This window comes from Sceloporus undulatus, chromosome 1 (assembly GCF_019175285.1).
Source record: "Sceloporus undulatus isolate JIND9_A2432 ecotype Alabama chromosome 1, SceUnd_v1.1, whole genome shotgun sequence".
Classification (NCBI taxonomy): domain Eukaryota; kingdom Metazoa; phylum Chordata; class Lepidosauria; order Squamata; family Phrynosomatidae; genus Sceloporus; species Sceloporus undulatus.
In genome coordinates, this window is record NC_056522.1 from 122,965,172 (window position 1) to 122,991,966 (window position 26,795).

Here is a 26,795-nt window from a genome sequence, read left to right on the forward strand (position 1 = left end):
AGTTGATGACCTGGGCTCTTGAAGGTTATAATACCAGTCAATCAATTTTAAGGAAATCAGCAAGTTGGTGAGATATATTTTCTTTTTGGAAAATAACTGTGGCCACCCTGTATATACACTGTATATACTCAACTATAAGTCGACCTCAAGTATAAGTCGAGGGTAAAACTTAGGGGGATATAGCAAAAGATCTAAAAGGACGAAGCAAAGCAAAACAATGTCAAAGAGCTTATAAAATGAACTCTATGTGTTTACTCTTAAGACTGGATGGTTGAGAGAGTAGAGCGGGCCAGTGCTTCACATATTATACTCTTGCTTTTCATAAGGAGATGATGGTTCCTTCTTTTAAATAAGAGTTAAGACACAGTGATTACATTGATCCATAGATAAGTCAAGTTAGTTTTTGGGGGTCAATTTTTGGACCTAAATTTCTAGACTTATACATGAGTATATGCAGTATTTGTATACAATAATAAGCACCAATGGGGGCTACGCTTAGGGAAATGGGCCTATGTGAGCAGTCTCAGGCTGCATTTGCACTGCTGAAATAATCCAGTTTGATACTGCTTCAACTGTCATGGCTCCATGCTATGGGATTCTGGGTTTTGTAGTTTGTTGTGGCACCAGAGCTCCACAAACAAACGCCTATCCCCAAACTCCTGTTCCCTGAATTCTGGAGCCTGGAGCCATGGCAGTTAAAGCGGTGTCAAACTGGATTATTTTGGCACAGCCTTAGGTATTCGGCCTGTATATTCAGTCAGGATATACAAATCAGGCATTTAAACATTCAAATATCAAAATATTTTGCAAAGGAAGAGAAAGAAAGGGAAGAAAAAGGAGGAGGAGGAGGAGAAAAAGGAGAAGGAGAAGGAGAAAGCGGGGAGGAAGAAGGAGAAGAAAAGGGGTAATGAAGAGAAAGAAGGAGGAAAAAGAGGAGAAAGAAGGAGAAGAAGAAGGAGAAGAAAAAAGAGAAGGAGAAGGAGAAGAAGAAGAAACAGGAGAAAGAAAGATAAGAAAAAGGAGAAGGAGAAAGAAGGAGAAGGCAAAGAAGGATAAAGGAGGAGGAGAAAAAGGAGGAGAAGAGCCTCCCAGTCTCTGCCTGCCTGCCTTCTTCTTTCCTTCAGCCCCCGGGGCCCTTGAGGAGGGCCTTCCTGGGCGAGGCGTTGGCGTTGGCGGGCGTTGGGGCGTGTGTCCGTCCGTCCGTCCTCCGCTGGGCCTCCTCCTCCAGTCCTTCCCCTGAGAATCCTGCCCGCCCTCCGGGCTCCCTCCCTAGTCCCTGCCTCCCTCCCTCCCTGGCGGCTGTGAGTCGCCGAAGGAAGGGGTCAAAGGCGACCGGGAGGGAGCCTGACGTGGCCTCCTTTCCTCGTCGTGGCCGGGCGGCGCTGAGGGAGGGAGAGAGCGAGGAAGCCGGCCGTGGAAGAGCCCTTGTCCCGCCATGGAGGCCCGATACAACCTCAAGAGCCCCGGTGAGTGCGGCGGGGAAGGAGGCCGGGTCGGTGGGGAAGGAAGCAGCCCTCCGCCCGGGGATGCGGGTCGCCGGTGCCCGCCCTCCCCCACCCGTCCCCGGGCTGGGAATTCACGCGACGCCGCGGCTTCAGGGCTCGGCTAGGCCGCGGCGCTTCTGTTATTGAGGGTGGCCAAGCGCTGCGTCCTCCATTTCAGCCTCCTGTCCGGGTTCTAAATCGCCCTCCCATTTTGAGCATGGCCAGGAAGCACGACAGGAGTGCCTTTTAGTCTTTATTTTGGTCACGTCCTCCAAAATGCCCTCCTTTGTGGCGAGGACACTTCAGGTCACCCTGCCCTCCCTGCCCCTGCTTTCCTGGCACTTCCATCTCTGTACCTGCATTTCTCAAGCCAAAGGACTGGGAGGATACACACACCTGGCACAGCGGGGTCTAGGGTTGGAATCCCTGCTCAGCCATGAGAAGCCTCTGGGAGACCTTGGGCGGTCACACTCTCTCAGCCTCAGGGGGTGGCAATGGCAAATGCCCCTCGGAAGAAACTTGACAAGGAAACCCCATGAGTCAGAAAGGACTTGAAAGCACACAACCCACACACATCCCAGGCAGGATGGGAAGGGAGCTGCTTGGTGGAGGTGACCAAGTGCCCTAACCTCAAAGGAGGACAAGGCAGGACAACATGGAAGAGAAATCTAGGACCTTACAAAATAAAAACTAAAAACACGAATACAGATCCATTTCATTTGGTGTATTTACAGCTATATTACATATTGTTCTTGTGTACGTTCCCAACTTATGGCAACCCTAAGGCGACCCTGTCATGGGGTTTTCTTGACAAGCTTCTCCAAAGGACGTTTGCCATTGCCTTCCCTTGAGGCTGAGGGTTGCCCAAGGTCACCCAGGGGGTTTCCGTGGCCCAGATGGGATTTGAACCCTGGTCTCCTAGTATCCTTACATGCCTTCTATATTACATATACTGTATTTTACTATGTTTGTTGTTGTTTTGTGCCTTCGAGTCGTTTCCAACTTATAGCGACCCTAAGGAGAACCTGGCAAGATTTGTTCAGAGGAGGTTTGCCATTGCCTTCCTCTCTGAGGATACTTTTCTGATTAACTCAGCTTAAAATTTCCTCTTGGCTCTCAAGATACTTCTAGAACTCTGAGGAAGACAAAGACTTAAAGGTGTACTTTACTAGCAACAAACCCTTGACTGAATCTTGTTGTTGTGCCCCTTCAAGTCGTGTCTAACTTATTCCGATCCTAAGTTGAACCTGGCATGGGGTTTCTTGGAAAGTATCTTCAGAGTAGGTTTGCCATTGCCTTCCCTTGAGGCTGAGAGAGTGTGACTTGGCCAAGGTCATCTATTGGGTTTACATGGCCAAGCTGGAATTCAAACCCTGGTCTCCAGAGTCCTAGTCTGGACATTTAAACCACTACACCACTCTGCTTTTTAAGTTTAAATTATTCAGATTATTCCTTTCATTTGTCCATTGTGCTGAAATGAAGGGAGAAAAGTCAACATTTGCAGGGTGTCCTGAAATACAGCACTGCCTAAAATCTTTGTCACCCTTTTCTTCTGGTGAGAAACAAACGCACCCTGAGCTCTGAGTACGCGTCTCATATGCTGCTGCTCCTAGGGAAAAGGAACTATCCTATCTCCCTATTTGCAACAAGGACAGGCTACCAAATAGACACATTTCACAAAGAGGAACAGCAAACATGGTGTTACTCAGTGGGCTTCTTAGTTGTGCTCAAAATGGCAGACATTTTGGAATTCCTCCTGCACAAAAGGTTGAAATGTAGGACATGTCCTGGAAAAAAGGAGGACATCTGGTCTCTCTGTGGCCAAGTCACTCGCTGGGACACACCCTGTGCTCCGTAGCCTCAGCCCCAAATGCACACCACAACCCTAGGAAAGGTTTGCATTAGGGTTGCATAAATCAGAAATGACTTAAAGGCACACAACAACCATCATCACAAGAAATCCAAGAAATCCCATGTGCTGTGGGCTGTATCTCAGAGGAAGGGAGCAGCCACCCACTTTCTTGCCTAAGAAAATCCTATCAAGTTCAATGTAATTGTGTGCCTTCAACTTACGGTGACTTTCTTTTAGAGTTTTCTTGGCAAGATTAGCTTCAACCTGCACCTGATTTTTAACCCAGCATCTTTCTGTTCCTTCTGTCTTCATATATGCTTATTGCATTACTACTTATTTCAAACAATTGAAAAATAGTCTCCAGTGTGCGCATATGTGCTTTTGGCCTATCGTTGGCCCTATGAGAGCCAGTGTGAACTTGTGGATTGAATGTTGGACTATAACTCTGGAGACCAGGGTTTGAATCCCAGCTCAGCCATGGAAACCTACTGGGTGACCTTGGGCAAGTCACACTCTCTCAGCCTCGGGGGAAGGCAAGGTCAAACCTTGCCAGGAAAACCTCATGGTTATTGACTTAGGTTGCCAAAAGTCAAAACAAAAGCACATAACAACAACAATGAATTTCATAGAGTTTTCTTCTTCGAGAAAGTGGGTGGCTGCTCTCTTCCTCTGAAATATAGCCATGGAATTCCTTTGCTAGTACTAGTTGTACTAAGCAGGCCTGACCCTGGTTATCTTGTAAACCAGCAATGATTGTAGAAAATGGTTTTCAGCAGTGAGTGGGTAGCAATAGCTTTCCAAGGAGGTTTCAGGCAGAATTCCTTTCTAGATTCCTGTCTAGCTGGACATCCCAGGGATTTCCTGTCTGTTTCCTAACCAGGCTTGACTCTCAGAGCTTTTGAAAGCAGGCAAAATCTTCTGCTGTGTTTGGTGAAGTATGATATTGTTTTCCTTTCATTTTAAGGGAGACATGTAGAGACATTTATATAAAATAGATACGTCAGCGTCAGATCACGTGACGTTGTTTCAGTGCAGCTGGCTGTTTGTCTGTTGAAATAAAAACAGCAGAATACTGCAACATCATCATCATATTTATATCCTACCTTTTTCCCCATTCCTGGAAATTAAGATAGTTTACAAAGTTAAGTGCAGATAAAATTTCACATCTCTAGGGCATAATTAAATAATAATTATTATAAGCAATTTTAAAAACACACCCAGTAAAAACAGCAGTAATTACAAATACTGTACAGACATTTCTTCTTCTTGTTGTTGTCATATGCTTTCAGGTTCACTCCAACTTATGGCAAGCCCATCCTAGGGTTTTCTTAGCAAGATTTACAGTATTCAGAAGTGGTTTGTCATTGCCTTTCCAGACAATACTACGCTCAGTTAAAAGTTCTGAACTTAACTAAAGCAGTTATTCTCCAAAGGCCTGCAGTGTTTGCCTTCCTCTGGAAAGGCACAAGGAAGGGTGCCAGTCTAGCCTCTCTAGAGAGAGGGTCCAGAGCCTAGTAACAGTCACCAACAAGGTTTCCTATGCCTTTGTTCACAAACAACCATCTTTAAAACTGGACTTGCTACTTCATTTCCATACACAAAGGATTTTTAATTTGAATAGCTATTTTCACACATCAGTGGCATATATACTGTAGGTCTGTACTTGGCTTTCCACTTCACCAAATGTATCTGAGGAAATAGACTTAATTCTACGAAAGCTCAAATTACCAACTTCTTTCTTTCAATTAGTCTCAAAGGGGCTACAGAATCTCTATATTCTAAGGTTATCTCCTGTTTGTTTGTTTGTTTACTGGATGTATCTGTGAAGATAGTCGGATGAATAGAAGGGCCATGAAGACTGACATAGCTATTGATGTGATTGAATTTGTTTATAACTTTGTGATGTTGTGTGTATGTTTATGTGCACATATATAAATGTGCACATGCATGCTCAATCCACATGTAACTTGCTCATGAAGTATCATCAGAAGCCAGCTAACGATATAGTAGATGCATCATGAGTTCTGTTATCACTTGTAGCTAGTGAAACACTTAAGTCTAATAATTTGGGACTTGGTCACATCCCAGATTTTTATATAATGAATTTAGCAGGACTATTAGAACTCCCTTGAAGAGGCACCTCTGTCTGCTGCATGGAATGTGAACCTTTATTTTTATTATTATATTATTATTTATATCCTACCTTTCCCCCAGCCTGGGACACAAGGTGGGTTACAAAAGTTAAATCAGATACAGGTAAAAAACAACAACACATCATACTAAAGTTACAGATAATTAAACTGCAGAAGGATCTTGTAGCATCTTTGAGACTAACTGGGCAAAAGAAGTTGCACAGAGACTATGGCTTCTTGCTACACACATATATAGAGAGATCTTAAAACACCTTTGAGACTAATTGCATTAAATAGAGGAAGTAGGCTGAAGTCTACGAAAGCTCATGCTGCCAATTTCTATCTTTCAATTAGTCTCAAAGGTGCTACAAGATGATGATGATTATATTTATTTATATCCTGCCCTTCTCCCAAGGCTGGGACTCAGGGCGTCTTACAACATTAAAAAACACCATACAAGATCTCTCTACATACTGATTCTACAGACTAATGCAGCTATATCTTTCAATTCCATACAAATTATAACACTGGTTAACACCCCATCCTCATGAAGACACTCTAGGCCAGTTTATCACATCTCCTTTCTGGTTCCCAGCCTGCACAAACCACATTCCAAAATTCCCTCCTCCATTCATGTGGTTATCCACCCATCCTGGCCTTAGGCAACATCTTTCCTCCTGCTTTTGTCCTTCAACTACCATAGTTAAGACTGAATTTGTCACCTCATTACCACACCCACAAATTTTGCATTTCTATGACTATTCATACAGTCTAATGATAAAGATCCTTCTTGGGCAGCAGTTCACTTTGTTCATCTGAAGAAGTAAACAAAGGCCCTATACAAACTGGCTAATGGCCAAAGTAAAGTTGCTTCGGGCCACTTTGGAAGCAGCACCAAAGCCACAATCCAGTCCTAAGGACTGGAGCGCAGCTTTGGCACCGCTTCTGGACTCTTAGGATGCATGGATCATTGAAACAGCATACCTCCAAAGAGACCCAAAGCAGCTTTATTTTGGCCTGTCTATTGGGCCAAAGTCTAGGAAAGCTTATGCTACAACTTCTTTCACACAGTCTAAAAGGTGGTACAAGATTGCTTTGAATACTGATATTCCAGACTAACACTAACTATGTCTCTGAATATAAGTAAACTATCAATAAAATTAAAGAGATCTTGTAGCCCCTTTAATTCTAACTGAAAGAAAGAAGTTGTCAGCACGAGCTTCTCAGATGCATCTGAGGAAGTAGACTTAAGTCTATGAAAGCTCATACTGACAACATTTTTTTCAGTTAGTATCAAAGGGGGCTACAAGCTCTGTACATATGATTCTGCAGATTAGCACGGCTATATCTTTGAATTCTATCAGTAAAATTAAAAGCAGTTTAATATAAACAAAATAAAATTCCCATCTTTTCTTTTGTAGATAAGAAAAGCAACTTGGAGGTTTCAGTACTTGAAACACTTTTGAAAATGTTGATTTGTTCACATCCAGTGTTTTGTCTTCTGGTATCACACATTTTGTATATTATAAGCATTGAAAACCAAAATATGAGAAAGGTACAACATATCACAGGCCTGTTTCCCCTGTCTGGTCTCCTTGGGAGGTTGCTTCTGAAGATCAGGGATATTCTCAGGAGCATCATTTAATATAGCTATATAATGCAGTCTGAAGGAGAAATGTGATAGCCCCTTCATTAGTAGGTATTCCTTGCATGCATGGAAGTGGTGCATAGATCTAGACTAGAGATGCAATGTTTCTGTTTTATAAATGTATTTGGAAGCTACATATTTTACATACCTACATATAAGTCTGGATGTTTACTGAATTTAACAAATTCTCTCCCAATGTTCCACTTGACTGTATTATTTTTCTTCCTTTTCAATTACTACATTCCTCTGTGTCTCATCTTAATATGATTTGTGCCCAGTTTTTATGTCTCCCATTTGAATACAACATTTACTTTTAAAAATATTGTTTAGGGGTAGGATCAATATTTATTCAGCCATAAATTCTAGTTCCTTTTTTTTTTTACTCATGTAGTGATTTTTTCTTGTTTCAGCTGTTAAACGTTTAATGAAAGAAGCCGCTGAACTGAAAGATCCGACAGACCATTATCATGCCCAGCCCTTAGAGGTTAGTGTGTGTTCACTCTGGAAAACAAATCTACAAAAGTTAGGGGCTTATCAGCAGTTTTACAACTTTCCCTACGACATTTTACATATGACTAGCATTTGTAGCATGTTAATGGCAATGGGATTTAGACTTGTATATGAGCTCATAGATCTGTGTTATGTGTTAATGTAAACCTCTCTTTTAAAAAAAAGATAACCTATCTTAAACCTTAAAAACAGGGTAAATAATTTCAGCTGTTCTTGGTATAGATAAAGTTGCAAACAAGTTTTTTTCCTTTCACAGTGTAACTGAGGCGTGTTACAGACCGCCATTTAGTACGCGCTCTGCTAGGGTCTTACCTTCCTAACCAGCCCCGTCCCCTGTACGCGTGGAGTGTGTAGTAAATGGCAGTGCCTGTCCACACGGGCGCCGCCATCTTTACGTCTCAGACGCACAGCGTCCGGATGTCACACGGCGGAAGTGACGCCGTGAGTGCACGCCTCACGGCGCCACTTCCAGGTGCCAAAAAGAAGTGCCATTTTGGCGCTTCTTTTTAGCTGCGCCGGGAAGCCTCGCGGTCTGGCCGCTGGGGCTTCTCGGCGCAGGTAATGACGGCAGCAGCAGCAGACTGCCCGGTTTTGGGCGGTCTGTAATGCGCCTGAATAAATTCAGAACAGAAAACACCTTTTGCCCAGACTCACATATTTACATCAGAATTGTTCCCACATGTGTATGACCTCTTTCCTTCTCCCTCATCTTTTTGTTGGAGTCAGGGTTTACTACAACACTGATCTGCTTTGAGTCTGAACTTGAATCTGCTGCATTAATAAAATGCCTTTTATACTCAAAGAATTTTTATACTCAATGTCTTGCCTAGTCTTCCAATATAATCCTTCAAAAGCAGTTTCCCTTTAAACCAATTGTAGGACTATGTTGTGCCTTCTGTATGAAATTATCTAATGAGAATTCAGGTTTTTTTTCCTGCCACATGGCCTTCAGGCAAAGAAATAAAGACAAAGACATGAAGGACAGATAATTTTCTGGCAAAGTCCCTACTATGTGTCCATCTGACTGCCAATAAGCAGTTTCTAGGTCAGTTGAGGGTAACTTCTAGCAGTGATGTCAGGGTAAATTCTAGCAGTGGTGCCTGTTAATTTACAAATTGGCTCATGTGGCTGTGCACATGTGTTACGTAGATCATAATGATGGGGCTTTATGTACTGTGTCTACTTAACTAATTATGGTCAGACTATTCAGCTATATTCTCTGAAGTACTGTATATGCATTCATAAGTACTACCTGTGCTGTGTGGCAAATTTTGCTACATAATGTAATTGGTTTGTACAGTGTTCCTATATCAGGCATTTGAAAAGATGTAGTACTCATATGATCTCAGAAATCGATAGTTAGGCATTATTTGACTTGCATATGAGAGAGTTGCAAAAGTCGTATTAGTGACTCTGGAGATCAGTGTTGTTTGCCTTTTCAAAAACTTTCTAAAAGTTTATGCTTTATTGAAATTTCTAAATTAATAAAATATGAATGTAGAAAATCATGTTATTTCTAAAACCATTATCTGAGATTTTTATTGTCGAGAATGATTTTGGGACTGGTACCAATCTGAATTCTCTAAACCAGTTAGAAGCAAATTGTGGTATCACATGTTCCTAGCCCCTCTTTAATGTGGATTTTTCATACTGAGCTTAATTACAATTAAGGATAATGAAGGTACTGACCATCTTCATGAGGCATTCTGCTAATCATGGGTTTGAAACTAGCCTCCGAGCTTGATTTGAAATCCTGGTTCTTACAAAACTAGTTAATATTGTAAATCTTAATTAGCAGTAAATATAGTTAAAGTTCTGGGCATTAATCATGGTTAAAACTAGTAGGAGAAATTCATACTTGAAAGAGGAGGTTCTGTAAAAGGGAGCGTATGATCTATGCTTAAAGGACTTTAAAGAGTATATATGCATTAGTTTATGTTGGAGCTTTGAATTAATAATAAATAATACATCTTAGTTTATATGAGGTGTGTTTTTATGTAAACATTTGCTTCAATTGTTGCTGTGTAGCATATATTATTATGTAAGAAGTCTAGTATTCGGTTATGATGAACTCAGGCTGCCAGTTCAAGCATTAGTTTATGCTTCAAGCCAGTAATAAATTATTTGCACAACAAATCTTTGTAAGAGTATTTGCAGTTATGTGAGAAACATGTCATCTAATTTGAACCTTAATTTGATAGGTTTACAGTAGGAATGGTTGGTTGTTATTTTCAGTGCATGTTTAATATTTTTTAATAGGATAATCTTTTTGAGTGGCACTTCACAGTCAGGGGCCCTCCAGATTCAGATTTTGATGGGGGAGTTTATCATGGACGCATAGTTCTGCCACCAGAGTATCCTATGAAACCACCAAGTATTATTCTCTTAACGGTAAGAATGTTCAGCAACCATCCTTAAAAGCACAGTCATTTAGTTAGATTGCCAATGTGTCGTAACCTCAAAGAATATGGTGAATAATTTTTAAAATAATATAGATGTAGGTTTTTTTTTTTTTTTGTATTTCTGGTCTACCTCCTTGTCAACCAGTCTAATTGAAATTTTAGTACAGTATTTGGTTTTGTCCATGAAGCACTGGAAGTGTCCGAAGAATATGGAAGAAAATTACCTTTCTTCTTTTTTGAACTACAGATTTTCTTGGTTCACAGAGGAAGAAAAAATACTGTAAAGGTTTGGAGCAAACTAAGTGGGGATTTTCACTGAGAATTTTAATTGTTACATTAAAAAACTGTACAATAGTTGTATTAAAAACAACATGGTGTTGTCTAGCACACAGAGAATTGCTAGTGGTGGTGGTTCAATTTATTATATAACATTAAAAAAACCTAATTTGGATTAGCCTAGTATTGTTAAGCTTTCTAAACATTTTATTTTGTGAGCACTAAGAAGCCACATGAGTCAGAAGTAGAGTACAGTATAGATTTTGGGGACAGTGGTGGCATTCATACCTTATTTTTTATTTAGCTACCAGGAATACTGCATGTTAGACTAGTTTTTGTTGTCCTTGCTATTTTAGGCCCGATACAGACCGCCGCTTTGTAGCGGCCTGGGGCCAAAATTAGGACTGAGGTGTGCGGAGTGGCCACACGCTCCATGCTCTCCTGGCACCATTTTGGGTGTACACATTTCGCTGGCACGTGTGCCAGTGACGTGCCTCATGTGCCACCTCTAAATGGCACGGCACACAAGGGATGTCACCACGTTGCTCCAGGGCTCTAATGACGCCTCGGCAGCAGTGCGGAAAGGATCTGCATTTCGTGGCTCTCTTTTGGAGCACGTCATTGCCAGTGCCATGTGGTCGCCGCGGCAATAATGTGGGGCAAAAAGGGGTGGTGTCTTGGCACTCCTTTCTGCCTGTCTGTATCCCCCCCTTAATCAGTAAGTTATCCAAGTCTTTAAGGAATCAGCAATGATGAAAGAATAACTCCTGTCTTTCCCATAGCCTCTGTGTAAAAACTGCTACATGCATAATGTGCAACATCTACTTTTAGAGGAAACCTTTGGCTGTAGCTTCATTATTCTTTGAGAAGAATGTTATTATCTCTGTGTGGCCAAATAATTCTACTGTTATAGATAAGGCTACATATTATTCCCCTGTGGTGTTCAACTAGATCAGGGGTTCCCAACCTGGGAGGGCGACCACTTTGGGGGTCGCACAACCCTTTCTGGGGGGTCACCAGGTTGGGAATCCCCCCACCTCTCCCTCCCCATCTCCCCGCAGGTGCCGGCACTGGAGCAGGCATCATGTGGGGAAAAGGGGAAGGGGCGGGGCTCCCTCCTTTCCCTTCTCCCTGCGAGTGCCCGCTCTGGCACAGATGTTTATCACACTATACTCTTAAAGTGCTACTATTCCACTTTGACTCCTCTAGCTGCCTCTGTTGCATTCGGGGATTGGCAGTTTTAAGGAGGAGTATTTAGAATTCTCAGGCAGAAGTTCTCTGCCTGAAAATTCTAAATACTCCTCCTTAAAACTGCAAATCCCACAATGCAACAGGAAGCAGCTAGAGGAGTCAAAGTGGAATAGTAGCACTTTAAGAGTATAGTGTGATAAACATCACAGGCACACGCAAGGAGGAAGGGATTGGAAGTGGGGCCGCCTCTTCTCCCTTCCTTCCCGCGGGTGCAGGCACCCGCTGGGAGGAAGGGACGGGGGTCCCTCCTCCTCTCCCTTCCTTGCTGGAGGAGGGAGGGGCGGGCCGGCCTCCTCCTCCTCTTCTTCCTGGGGCTGCCAGGCAACCGCGAGGAGAAAGGGGACAGGACTGCAAGCCCCAGCGGGCTTTGCGACCGGAGGTCCCGCCCCTTTTCCCTCTGCGACCTCCCTAATTAGTTGGGAGGCTGGGAAGGGGCGGGACTTTCAGCCGCAAAGCCCGCTGGGGCTTGTAGGCGGCCGAAAGTCCCGCCCCTTCCCGGTCTCCCAACCTATCAGGGAGACCGCGGGTAGGACTTTCGTCCCCAAAGGGGGTTGCAGCCCAACAAAGGTTGGGAACCTCTGAATTAGATCTTGGATTTTAGTATGTATTAGCTTCAGTTGATAAATACTTCTTTCAACTTATTTATGGTGAACCTTGGTTTCTGAAAATGAGTTGAGAATATTTTCTTTCTACCTGTTGAAGGCCAACGGCAGGTTTGAAGTGGGAAAGAAAATTTGCCTAAGTATCTCAGGACACCACCCTGAAACATGGCAGCCATCATGGAGCAGTAAGTATCAACTGATATTGGCAGTCAAAGACCTTTCTTAATTTACTGTATCCATAGTATGAAATTCTACAATGGGTAATAAATCTTTTCTTATAGTTTGTGTTACATTTATGCTTCGGTGCAGGCATGTCTTACTAGATTACTGCACTACACTCTTATAGTTCTGCTATTCCACTTTTACTGCTCTGGCTGCCTCTGGTTGCATTCTGGGATTTATAGTTTAATGAGGGGCATTTAGAATTCTCAGCCAGGGAATTCTTAGGCCTCACAGAACTAAAAGCCTCAGAATGCAACAGGAGGTAACCAGAGCCATAAAAGTGGAATAGCAGCACTATAAGAGGTAATGTGTGGTAATGTGGAAGGTCACTGGAGGCAGGGGTTGATTAAGTTTGCAGGTTTTCCCTCTTCTTTTAATCAGAGGTCCACTTTAATCAACAGTGGACCTCTGTTGAAGTAGCAGGTCTTTCCTTACTCCTCCTGCAGACTGCCACCAAAATCTATTCCATCAAGTCTCCTTGGGACCCATGAGAGTCTGGAAGGGAGAGAAGATGTCTCTTCCATGAACAATCAGTTAGCATTCCATCCACAGTGTCCATTCTGCTAGTGGGTGGACACCACTGGGTGCAATCCAGATTGCTTGTATATTTGGCTTTTGTGCTTCAGTAGGATTTCTTTTTAATCATTGGTTAACCTGCATATTTGTTTTCCTTGACTACAGTAAGAACTGCCTTGCTTGCCATTATTGGATTTATGCCTACAAAAGGGGAGGGAGCCATAGGATCCCTAGACTACACACCTGAGGAAAGAAGAGCACTTGCTAAGAAGTATGGGCTTTACTTTTAACATGTTTTTATTGTTCATTTTTCAAGGCTTATTTCAGTGTTCTTTGAATAATCTTAACTGAATTAATTTGTGAGCTTGTTTTTGCCTGGAAACAAAGTACCTTTAAGGATTATTCTTAATGAGTAAAGTGTATGGAATATGTTTTTTACCACTATGACCTATATCCATTTGCTAGTCCCAATAAGAGTGGCTCCACTGAATTAATAGGAATGCATAAATGCATAAGTGTTTACTTACCATTTAGCAATTGATTCAGTGGGTGTACTCTACTTGGAACTAACAACTGGTTTGAGCACTATGATTATTCAGAGAGAAATAGGCAGAACCTGTTCCAGAACACACACCAAATGTGTTCTATAATGTTCATGGTAGTCACCAAGAGTGAGAGCTTTCCCTGATCCTTCCCTCTGTAGCCAATGCAAAGACTTCCTCCTGTTTCTCTTATGTCACACAAACTATAGCGACTGTCTAAATGCCCTCAAGGTTCCTATGAGTATTTACACAGCTTCTATCCACCCTCTTCCCCATACTCATTGCTGCTACCACCCTAGCCTTGTAGGGAGAGAAGAACTGGCCATATCTGCTGGACTTGATCTCCTTCCCCATTGCCATTCCCTTCTCCTTTTGTGTCATGTCTTTTTAGGTTATAAACCTGAGGGCAGGGGACTGTATAATCAACAATTTATAAGCCACTGTGAGATCCCTTGTGGTTGAAGAGTGGGGTATAAATAATCTAAATAGTGGTGGTGGTAGTAGTAGTAGTAGTAGTAGTTCAGTGCTCAAACCATACATGTACAAATTCAATATGAATCCTGTGAACATGATTGCTGTTGAGCACTCTGTTAAACTAATGTATAAATTTCTCTTACCCTTTAGGTCTCAGGATTTCTACTGTGAAGGATGTGGATCACTTATGAAAGAAGCTCTCTTACCATTAACATCTGGAAGTGCCTCAAGCCAGGCTGCTGACAAAGAGGCCAAGGAACTTGCTAGGCAAATTAGTTTCAAGGTAGAGTTATAATTTGTTATTTTCTCTCTACTAGGTAATTCAATGAGTATTGCCATTCCTTTTTTTTTTAATTGATATTTTCAAAGTTTTAAACATCAACAAAACAATACAAAACAAGAACAAAAGCACAAAGACCAAATACTATTTACAATAATAACACATAAGACATACATTTCCTAAACAATATATACAGTGGTACCTCGGGATACGAAATACCCAGGTTACGAATTTTTCGGGATACGAATAAATCCCATAGGGATTTATTGTTTTGGGTTACGAAAGTTTTTTCGGGTTACGAAAAAACTCCGGCGCTGTTTTAAATGGAGCCGCGGCAGAGCCGCGGCTTTTTTCCCCATTAGCGCCTATGGCAATTCGGCTTACGAAGGTTTTTCGGGTTACGAAATTAGCCGCGGAACGAATTAATTTCGTAACCCGAGGCACCACTGTACTTCACTCAACTTCATCATTAAACATTTAACATTAATAAAATACACTTAACATACACTATGCCTTCCAACTGTCTGGATCTCTATTCAGTGTATCAATTTTCCATTGTTTTTATCTTACATGTATCTTAACTGTTTCCTTCACAAAGTACACAATTAGTTCATTCTAAATTTTCCACCCTTAGTTTCTTATCATGTAAGTTTTTGAACGTTCTTCTACCCTGTGATTTGCCTTAAGCGAGTAAATCTGTATAAACATATTACCTGAAAGTGTAAAGAGCATATATTTGGTTTAATACTTAATTATTTCCTTCACAATGTACACAGATTATCTAATCCTATTTCCCAAATAGATTCCTGTCTTATTATTTTAACCCATTTTTTGTACCTTATAAAGCATCTTCAAACAAGGAGAACTATATCAACGAACTACAACTTAATTGTAAAGGATGTAAACTCAATTTCATTACTCTATGTTCGTTTATAATCTGGAAATACCTACTAAGTATCCTATTACATAGTTATCTCAAAACCACAATATTTTTCCATTTTCTTTCTATAAATTTGTAAAAAGGTTCCCATTCTTTTTTTATGAGTTCTTCATTTTTTCCCTCATCCAGCAAGTCATCTTATCCATTTCTGCCATTTCAAATACTTTCATTATCCATTTTTCCATGGATGGGGTCAGGTCAGATTTCCAAAATGTAGCGTATGAGATTCTAGCACAGGTAAGGAGATAAAAGATTAGTTTACCATGTTGTTTCTGCATTTCCGAATCAATCATACCCAACAAATATGTTTCAGGAAGAAAGGAGATTTGAATGTTTAATTCTCTAGTTATAATATTATGCACCTTTAACCAATATTGTTTTGCTGCTGTGCAAGTCCACCATACGTGGTAATAAGACCCTACTACTTTAAGACATTTCCAACACTCTGGTTTGCTGCCTTTAAACATCAAGGAGATTCTTTGTGGAGAAAGGTGCCATCTATATGTCATTTTGTATATATTCTCCTTTAAGTTCTGATTACTAGTATATTTAAGACCTCTGGTCCAAATATTTTCCCATTTTTCATAAGCTATATTGTGACCCACATTCTGTGCCCATAAGATCATACTACGTCTGATTACCTCCGCCTCCGTGTCCCAACTCAAAATCATTTTATAAAATCTAGCAATGGCCTTCTTCTTTCCTTTTCCCATTATCTCTTCTCATTCATTTTTCTTATTACCTATGCCTGGCTGTAGCTTATCAACTTTCCATCTCTCTTTTAATTGCATATACAGATACCAATGGCATGGGATGCCTGAACTTTGTAACTCTTCCATTGTTTTGAATTCTATTGAGTCTTGTGTTACATTAATTAAATCTGCGTTATCTTAACCATTTTTTCTTGGTTATACCTTCCCTCCTAAAAAAAGCTTCGTGTGGAGAGCAACTGTGAGCAATTTGATTACTTAATCTCAGTTTTAATTTGTCCCACACCTTCAACATTGATCTAATTATAATATGATTTTTACATTCTCTATGAATTTTATCTTTATTATAAAATAAATACCTATGAAACCCGAATCTTAGTCCGTCTCCTTCTAGGTTCAATATATACTCATTTTCTAACAGAATCCATTCTATTAACCACAACAGTATCGATGCAAAATAATAGATTTTCAAGTTTGGGAGTCCCAGGCCCCCTCTTTCTTTCTCATCACACATTATTTTCTTTCCGATTCTGGCCTTCTTTTTGTTCCATACAAATTTCATTATATCATTTTGCCACATATCCAAAGGTTTAAAAGAGTGCAAGATCGGAATCGTTTGAAACATAAACAAAATTTGCCATTCCTAAGGTAAGCAACTCAGTGTAACAAACCTGGACACAGGTCTTTGGTTGGAAAGAATGGCAATAGCATAGACTGAGATTTTTAAAAAGACTATTCATGCTCCGGATTCCTTATGAGATGAATGAACCATACTCCATTTACTGCTTCATAGGATCCAAATCACAGCTTGCCCTCCCATTTGTTAGTTGTTAATTTTTTTTAGGTTTATTTTGTGAAATAGTTGTATATTTTTAATTAGGAATATCAGAAACTAAAGGAGGGAATTTGTGCAGAAGAATAAAATTGTACAGTAGAATAATATGGCCACAGTGCACAAATATCTCATTGTAATTTTGCTGGTGAGACTGAAGACCCATTCACAGTAAACAACTATAGTGCTATCATTCCATTCCAACTGCTTTGGCTGCATCCTGTGGAATCCTGGAGTTTGTAGTTTGCAAAGGGACCAGAGCTCTTAGGCTGCGAATTCTAAGTGCCCTTCCCTTAACCATAAATCTCAGGACTTCATGAGATGTAACCATGGCATTTAAAAATGGAATATAGTGCTATAATTGTGTAGTGTGAATGGGCCTCTAATCTGACCTGAGAAGTTCAGATTTTTTAGTGTCATTTCTGTCTTTCTAATGTATAAATCCTTAAAGGATCATTTTAAGCTTTTAATCTGTCTCTGTGCGTTAAGTATACTATTATGAATGGCTACCATGCTTATTCATAAAGTTCCTTCAGTGGTTTCCAGAAAAATGTTTTCTTTGTGCTTTTGACAACCAAATGATATAAACATTGCAGTGGTTGCCCAGAGCTTTCCCTGTACAAGATGCTTTCCCTCCCCTGTTCCTGCCATATGCTTACAGTGCTGCCTTCTCATAAGAGAATGGTAAGTCACTGTGTACATGATATGTGTATGTATGTATAAGTCAAGAAACATGTCAATTTATGGCGAGTAGCGACCCTCATGAATTTCATAGGGTTTTCTTAAGCAAGGAATACTTAGAGGTGGTTTTGCCAGTATGCCAAATATTAAATTAGTATCACTGGCTCCCAGAATTTCTTTAATCTTGCCATCATTTCAATTTTGTGTATTTTAAGTGATCAAGATTTAAGTTGATAAAAGAAAAAATCCTGACTCATAATTGTTGTCTTTTGAATACTGTCATTTATAAATCTGTCATTTAGTCATTTCAACTTGCTCTAGAACTAATGGTGCATGCTATGTGTGTGCCTGTTAATAAGGACTGAATTAGTCATGCAGATAAGAAAACTGGTTTTGATAATATCATCTTAGATTTCTGAACTCCCATTTAATGATGTGGTGTTTTGCCCTTTCGTTTAAGGCTGAAGTTAACCCATCTAGAAAATCTGTTGCTGAATCAACAGACCTGTCAGAATTTAACCACTTGGCCAGTTCACCTGAACACCAACAAGAAAGTACAATTCCAACATTGCAGGACACAGCTATCAATGACGTGGTAGGCATTTGATAAATATGGAAATTGGGAATTTCCCAAACGTTTTCATGGGGGAGGGGCTCATATTGCTTTGTGTTACTTAGAGATCATTTTTTAAAAAACTTTTATCAATGTTCTGATAAATTATTCCCTATTTTACTTATTGTTGTTGTTTTTGTGTATCTTCAAGTCGTTTCTGACTTATAGTGACCCTAAAACGAAACATTCATGGGATTTTCTTAGCAAAATATGTTCAAAGGAGGTTTGCCATTGCCTTTCCCTGAGGTTGAGAGCATGTGACTTGCCCAGGGTCACCCAGTGTGTTTATGACTGAGCGGGGAATCAAACCCTGGTATCCGCCATTGTGCGCACCATTGAAAATAGCAGAGGTTGCCCCTCCACCGATATTCAAGGACATGGATCCCAGATCCTCAAGTTAGGAGGGGCAGCTGTATTTCACTGCATGTGAATTTACATTTTTTGGCTTTAGCTGTTAGGGTATTTTGGAATACCCTTGATTACACATCTACAAACCCTCCTATAGACAGGGAACATTTTTACACTACAAAGTGCATTGGAATTCTCATTAAGAGCAAAAAATGCACCAGATTACATTTCTCATTGCACTGGCCAGATGAGAGATCATGAAATACTGTATTGTCCTGTTGCTTGATTTTATTAGAATTTGTGAGTTTTTGTGTGCAGTATTATAATCCACTCTGGGAATTATGGAATAAAAAGAGAATAGAAATGTCTATATTAATAAAAATAGCTTTTCTGCTCCTATATATCTATTTTAAGAGTTTAAGTAATATAGCAAGTAGAAGCACATCTATAACTAAGAATATATCTCTTTGCCTTGAGTGTCCTGCCTTTGGAAACCAAATGGGGCTTGTACAGAGGGTAATTTCTTTCCTAAAATAGTATGAACTTGTTCCTCAAAGCTATACTTGTTTTAGCCCTAAGCTTGAGAGACTTATGTAAACTGAACCAAATAGAAGCTCTGCACTTTAGTGATTTGGAGCTTTTATTCTATTAAATATGCTTATCATGTTCCTTTTTCATAATCTCTGAAGTAAATGTGACCACATAAAGGCCAGTATTAATTCTGACCGTTTTAAATAATTGTTTGCTTAATTATGACATATTAATATGGCGAAGGAGAGTGCTTACATAACTTATCCACATTGGAAGTAACCGAGGCCTGATATTGGTACAGGGCAGCTGCTGCTATGACTGCTGTAGATGCAATCTAAATTCACTGACAAATTGTAGACAAATCCTAGTTAAGCTGTGTGTGTGTTCCAGGTCTGATGGGAGTGCAGATTGGTTTAAAAAAAAATCATGTGAAATAACATCAGACCATCTGTTGCTTGGTGAAGAGTATTTTCCAGCTATTTAGAAATGCAGGCATGCTAATATTATGCAGATTTCTCCAATAAAAATTTCTTCCTTTTCACATATGTGAAGAACTATATGATTTAACTTATTTTCTGCCAATTTCATAATTCTTTAGCAAAGTCTATGCCTTTTAAACCAGTCAGCTGCAGTCACTGGAAATAATAATAGTATGTTTCCCTGGGACAGAAAAAAAGTCAGCAATTGTTGAATTAATCCCATTTTGAATGATACTGTTTTCTCTAGCTACTCGCCAGTTTTAGTCCATCTGTACTTGAGTCTTTGGAATAGGTGCCATGCTTATAACAAAAAGCTTTAAATTTATTTCTGTTTGTTGCATGTGATGGATGATTAACTACCCAAAGTAGATTAATATTTTAAGGGAACAGATTGTTGATCTCTCTGCATGTGGTATTGCTTCACTCAGCATATGTTTGAAGTTGCCCATAATTCTATGGCCGTTGGCCATAGGGAAACAAACTCTGGTTGTTTCTGCGTTGTGCGTTTGTCTCCAGCACAATTTGGCCTGGAAAGTATTTTGCAAAGCCACCTTTTGTTTGTTGTGGTCCAACAAACAGAAAGACATCCCTTTTTGTCTGCGTAAGGATTGTCTCTGTAGATATTTAAGGATATGTCTACATAGATGTACTGTATTTCCCAATCATTTCCTTGATCTTTTGTATTTTGTCCATGCTGCAATGAGATCAACATCTTTGTAATACTAGTAGGTTCCATGTATGTTGCATAAAACATTTTGTGTCCTTGCCTGTCTGTTTAGTCCCATTAGTATTTGGCTGAGACACACCATGGAATGGTCACATATATGCTAGCTTCTGAGGCCTAAAGGATCAAATGAGGAGGATTAGACAGGAAGGCTAAAGGCTGGGATAATAGGGATGTGCATGGAAAAGAGAGTTTTTTCCTCTTCTGTTTTAGAATTTCATTCATTTCATATTACATTCATATTTGCCATCAGCCGTCCTATATTACCCATCACTTTGGGGTACATGGTTCAAATACAGTCAGCCCTCCATGTCCATGGATGCTTTATCCACGGATTCAACTGTCCATGGCTTAAAAATATTCCAAAAGGTTATATATGCCAAAAACAATGCTTGATTTTGCTATCTTATATAAGGGACACAATTTTACTGTGGCACTGTATATAATGGGACTTGAGCATCCACGAGTTTTGGTATCCATGGTGGGTCCTGGAACTAAACCCCAGCAGATAACAAGGGCCCACTGGACCATGACATTTGCAGCCATTTTCGAATTAAGACAGATTGAGCAAAGGTTTTTAATTTGGAGCAGGGGTAAGGAATGTTGGAGGGGCAGGTAGAATTTTTCACCCCTGAACCACTCTGGAGGGCCACACCGGCATGTCCACTATGATGGAAAGTGACATCACATAACTTCCAGTTTTGTTTTCAGCCCCTGTTTTAATTTTTTAGGCCATTATGGGGTGGTCATGGGGGTATTGGGGCTAATCTGCCACATTCTGTGGTGGTTTTAAGTCAGCTGGGGCTGTTCTTGGGGCAAAAAAATATTAAAAATTAAATGAGGAAGGGGCTGCAGAATAGGGTATTTTGGGCAGCACATAGCCTGTGGACTGCACTTTTCCCACACATGTTAGAGACAGTTAAGATACGTTTTTCAGTTTGCTGGTTTCCATGCCTCTTACCCATCTCTGTGATTATTCTGTGAACTTTACACTGTGTCCTAGTACTGTATCTAATCAAATGAGTGCCTTCAATGCAGATATATAAAAAGAAGAAAAGAAAAGAAAGGAAGGCCTAATTAAACTCGATCTTGTATTTTGTTTTTCACATTTTTTATTTTAAATGAAGAACAAATGAAATATTTAGAGTTCATTTGTTCTGTTTTTTGTATACAGCGTGCCCGCGTCATACGCGGCTTGAGCATACATGCTCAAGCCACGGGGCGTGCGCGGGGTGGAAGCAGCAGCACATCCCATTTAGTTGAATGGGCGCTTGCGCGCCGCCGTGCACAAGCCCCATTGTTTATAATGGGGCTTGAGCATAGGCGGAATTCGCCTTACGCGGCAGGATCCGGAACGGATCCCCGCTTAAGGCGAGGGTCCACTGTATTTTTAAAATGAGTGTACACTTCTTAATATGATATCTAGGAAATGGGGAGGCTGAAGAAAAGATAATATGGGGCAGATAGAAATCCCTTTGGTTGGGAGGTTCATGTGTTAGAAGTTGAGTGGATATTTGTATCGGCAGGAAAGAGACCTATTGACAAACCCATAGCTGTATTATACATAGAGAATTTGAGAGATGACCAATTAGATCCAGTATAGTCCAGCTGTGAAAGTTGAGGAGTTTGGCAAGTTGCTGGATCACTCAGTTGTTACTTCATCTCCTCGATTTTATCTGGATGAACAGTGGGACTGAGCTTTAGGTTTCTGCACTATATCCCACACTACAGAGCATGATTTTCCTAGCAGGGTATGGAGGATACCATACTGAAATAAATGTAGGCTGTCCCTGGCTCATTTATTTTGTCTTTATCAAATACACTCTCTTCCCTCTATTATTGTTAAAATATTGGCACACTCTGTTACATAAGCAACTGCATTTTCCAATAGTAAGTTAGTATTGATCTGGCAGTATGCCACCTTTTGCTCTACTCCGAAAAGCACATTCAACGAAGGTGAAAGTTAGCTGTTCTATTCTTTTTGAACTTTTCAAAAAAAAATTGTACTGTATGTTACATGCCACTCTTTTCAATCCAGCCCCCCTTTTCTTTTCTTTCGTAGTCTGAAAATCAGACCAACTCAGCCACCTCAAGTCAAGAAAACAACACTCAGTCTATGGCAAATAATACTTCTCTGAGTCCTCGCCAGAGGCGTGCACAACAAGGGCGAGTGCCAACGTCAATCAACTACAATCACGGTCAACAGCCAAGGGTCAACGCAGATCCTGTGGGGTCAAATGTCCTAATTCTTCTTCTTGTTTTAGCATTAGCAGCTCTTATATTTAGGCGTATATATCTATCCAATGACTATATATTTGAGTTATGAATTTCTCTCATAACAGTGACTTGATTGATTTATTAAGATATTGGATGTTGGATATGAGGATTGTTTACATAAGATTACTTTTTGTATTTACTTATTTTAAGTCTGAAGTTGGTGTACTATGAGGTACTTTAATATCTGCAAGAAGTGCGCACCTTAATATTGGTGTGAGTATGGACTTATTAACAATCTGTACAAACTGAGCAGATGACCTGAAGTCATGTGGAAAAAATGTTTCTACAGTAGCAGGATATTTAGGGAGTAAGAAGACTGGATGCTTCACTTGTGAACTTTTGTGGATAATTTTTAACTGACAGAAACATGAAATTTGTGGTTTTATGCTGGCATGAATAATTATTCATAATGGAGCGACTATACAAGTTTACCTGGGTGGGATGTATTGAAATGCAAGTATATTTGCACAGCAAATGTTATTAAATTGAGCAGGGAAGGGAAGTTGTTAATATTTTGTAAGTACGTTTATTTCTTACAGAACAAATGTAGGAAAAATCCTTACATTGTGAGACTGCTAGTGTACATTAAAAAAGGGGCCAGAACATATTTTGCTTTCTGTTTTAATTTTAATTGTCAAGAAGTTAGAATAATCTTTTGCAAGATTTCAACGTCAATTGTGTATATTTGGCTTTTTTACATTTGGATATTCTGGAAATGGTTATATAACTACATAATTTACCCAGAACTTATTGACTTTGACTGACTCCAGAAATATATATAATGGATTAAATTAACTATTTCATGTGCCCATCATTTAAAAAATTAAAATAATTTCAAAATCCATAAATAAGGATATGATGAATTGAGGTTATCCATGACATTTGCCACGTGCCAAAAAAAGAACTTGGGACTTTTCTTTGAATTTTCTCTGATGGTTTAATAACCAGTGAGTTGCAAGAGTAAAGGATTGCAGATTCTTACTGTGGAAGAGGCTATCTTTATGAATAACTTCTATTCCCATGTATGACAGTAAGCAAGGCTTTGGGCCGATCACCCTTTTGCACTCTTTCTTGTATGGAGGAGAATTATTTACCAGTTCCAGTCTTATCTAGATCCAAGAAAGATCACCGTATAGTGTGACTGGAATCCCTGGAGGACCTTTCTGAGAGAGGCTGGCGTAAGAAACAGAAAGCTTCCAATTTAAATTCTGACAGGAAAACAGGCAGGAAATCACTCCCTGATCCCTACCTTCTCAATTTGATTCTCACCCTCTTCTAAGTTTATCAGTTTTCCCCAAGATATTCTATGTTGGCAAAACGTAAGGCAGCTGTATTAAAAAGTTAACTGCCAGGTCTTTCTGCACTCAGAAAGAAAAGGTCCCATCATCCTCTAGAGTGGGTAGCTCCTCCCATTTGCGCCTAAGTAGGCAGGAAGAAACACAAAAATCATGCCTGGTCCCTTTTGCAGGGGCTACCCCCCCCACCCCACCCCTTAGGAAGCCAGTCTTTTTCCTGTCTACGCTCTTAGTAGGATGTGTTTTTGAGTGAGCCGAATGTCTTCATCTTGGAAGTTTTATACCTACAGAGTTTTCCCCTGGCCTCCTTCCACCAGCAGCCTTTTTCTTGCCAGTTCCCTAGTGTGGGAACCAGGCTCTCTCAGTTTCTAAAACCAAAGGGCAGGACAACAGGGAGGGCTTGCTCCCTCCCTATGCAGCCTGAGCTGCCACTGTGTCTGGTTGATCTGCAATGACTAGATTGAGATATGGTGATATAGCTAGAGGAGGCGTTTACGCTCCGTGTTGCTGTGGACTTGGCCTCCCTTTTCTATGCAGCCTGTGATGGCTCCAGGACCAGGGGCACAGCAGGCCAATCTGCCAGGCCTGAGAGGCACAGCAAGGAGACGGGTTTATGTTGCTGAAGATGCCCAATTCCTCCGCCGAGCCTGTTTAGGGCCAGAGGACTTGGTGGCACAACCGGCTTCATGCACATCGCTGGATCCAGGGGCCGTGAGATCTCCTTTCCTCCCTACTGGGCCCCCCATCAGCAGTTTTAGCCGATTGTAACTGGGCAATGTTCTCCAATCAGCGGCCTCCTACATCTGTGTTTTCCGGAGGGCCAGAGGAGGGGGGGTTCCCAGTGTTCTCCAGCCTCTCCTAGTGGCCGGGGCCACAGACAGGCAATAAGAGGATGAGGTCACCATAATGTGCCTTTGGGTTGTTGCTTCCATGGGCCTCCTAGAAGATGGTCTCTATCTTGACCATGTGGTCGGTGGCCGCCATCTTGGCCACATGGGTGGGGGCCGCCATCTTGGATCTTGTCCACCAGTTGCTACCTTGACTCTTGGTGATCTAGCGGGGAGGGGCCGTCAGGGAGAGGACAATGATAAGATCTGCCTGACTCGAGTCGGAGTTCTCACATCCTTTCCCCGGATAGGGGAACTTACAGGCCTACGAGAGAGGTGGTTTGTCTCTCTGCCCCAAATGGAGAGCTAAAGGCAGGAGAGTTCTTTACAATAAAGAGGTCACACTATCTCCTCCACCTTTGAGGGACGTTTGAGCGATGATTCAGCCAGGTATGAAAATCCACAACTTCCTCAAGGTGGAGTCCATGTTCTGTGGGTCTAAAGCTACACATCTGCCTTTGGCTTCCTGCCTTCTGAGATTAGATGTGTTAGGCTCTAATACTCACCTCATGTTTAAAAACAGTTAAAAATTACACCAGAGTCTTACATTTTTACTGTCTTCGAGGGTGCCAGCACCTCCTTCCAGCTGTGGTTTTGAGTTATAAGGCTTCATCGCCTTCCCTGGCCTGACAACTTAGGGTCCACTTCATTGCCTGTCACCAGTCTGCAGACCTGATCCTTCCCCATAAAGCATGGTGGTTCATTCCACTAAGAGGGCAGCCACATCTGAAGTTCAGGCCACTGATACTGCCCTGGTGGGGGTCTACATGACGGTAACGTGGAAATCTCTTTCCACATTCATCGGACTTTTCTGGCACAATGTCTACCTTGGGAGACTGGTGCCTCGGTGGTTGGTCTCCGTGGTTTGTTGCACCTTCCTCCCTAGTTTGGGTTTTTTGGTAAATCCCACTCTAGAGAATGACGGGACCTTGTCTGCTGGGAAAAGGAATGTTGGTACTTACCTGTGATACGTTCATTTCCAGCAGATAAAGTCTCATCATCCTGCCCACCCTTCAAGGATTCCTGTGATATTTGATTCTGTAACTACACTGGCTCTTGCCACTGTGATTCCAAAGCAGGGGATAAGGCAGCCCAAGGCTTAGGTATTATGGTGGAATAGTTTCTAGCACAGTGACCAAAGGAATGTAACCACAGCAAATATAAATTAACAGTTTCAGTAATCTTTGTAGCAAAGGTTCTACAAGATGCCTTTGTATACCAATCCAAACTGACATGGTTATGTCTTTGAATTCTAGGATGTCACCACATAAGATGCTAGTGATGGAATTGGAGTGGAATTACAATATGTGATTCCTACCCTCTTCACATGACACAGGCACTCCTCCATTACTGAACAGTTGTCCTATCATTATTATGCAGTTTTGTAATAATGAGAGAAACCCGTCAATCACTGCTAATATAACTAGATTCACACAATGGTTCAAGCATGAATTGCTTTAGCGCTACAGCAGTGAGATTGTGAGGTTGATGTTGTGTGAGTGGGTGTGTCATGAACCATTCTCTAGCTTCTCTTACCTCATGAAGCTTCCATTTTAGTGAAGAAGATTTTCACAGGATAAATGTTGGATAATACATTATAATGCTGGATAAAGGAACATATTGCTATCTATAGAACCACCGATTCTAAAATGTCAAACAACATGGAGCTCTAGAATACTAAATCATCTGAAATGGGTTGCCCAAAGAACCTTGTGATTACCAGTCTGATCTCATCATTGCAAAATTTCAAAAGAAAATATAAACAAAAACACCCGGGCAAAGGAAGGAGGGAAGAGGGCTGAGGGCTGGGGTAGTGTACGTTGTCTGAAAACCAAGGCCAGAAGCAGTTTTCACAAAGCAAGGACTATTGTGCTATTAAAAGATAATGCAGAAATAAGCGTTTTCATAACATTATGGCTACCAATATAATCACATTAAAAGAAATTGCTCAAATACAGTGCTAGAACACCCGGGTGCGGTAATGTCCCTAGTTTCATTCAATGGCACACAATTTATCCCGTCTCCCTAATAAAAAGCAGAAGTATGGGTTTACACAGTCTGACAGAAGGCATGCACAGTTCTGAGATTAAAGGTTTGAGCAAAAATCTGGCAGATGGAGTTACATTCTTTTTATCCCCTGGCTTTCTGCAAAAGCTCTCATTTAGGACCCTGTGGAAATGTTGCCAAAGTCTAACTTGAGTAATGGCCAATCAGTGAGCAGGAGGAGAGCTTTGAGTAGGAAGCCCTGAAAAGCTGGTTTAAAACATTAAATCAGAAAAGCAGTGTT

General features: G+C 40.9%; 1 protein-coding gene across 1 annotated transcript; it reads left to right on the plus strand.

The window, feature by feature from the left end:
- The first annotated feature begins 1,224 nt into the window (after window positions 1-1,224).
- Window positions 1,225-22,933, plus strand: UBE2J1 (ubiquitin conjugating enzyme E2 J1). The gene is made up of 8 exons (XM_042445200.1): window positions 1,225-1,466; window positions 7,527-7,600; window positions 9,886-10,017; window positions 12,258-12,342; window positions 13,061-13,166; window positions 14,062-14,194; window positions 17,815-17,949; window positions 22,112-22,933. Exons 1-8 carry the CDS (start codon window positions 1,436-1,438, stop codon window positions 22,373-22,375), a joined length of 960 nt encoding a protein of 319 aa, XP_042301134.1. The 5' UTR covers window positions 1,225-1,435; the 3' UTR covers window positions 22,376-22,933.
- Window positions 22,934-26,795: the final 3,862 nt, after the last annotated feature.

Excerpts from the sequence above, each read along its gene's own strand:
- UBE2J1 (XM_042445200.1), top strand. The coding sequence starts at position 1,436 with ATGGAGGCCCGATACAACCTCAAGAGCCCCG. Across the intron at positions 7,601-9,885 it reads ATCATGCCCAGCCCTTAGAG|GATAATCTTTTTGAGTGGCA; the intron begins GTTAGTGTGTGT and ends ATTTTTTAATAG. Across the intron at positions 13,167-14,061 it reads AGAAGAGCACTTGCTAAGAA|GTCTCAGGATTTCTACTGTG; the intron begins GTATGGGCTTTA and ends CTTACCCTTTAG.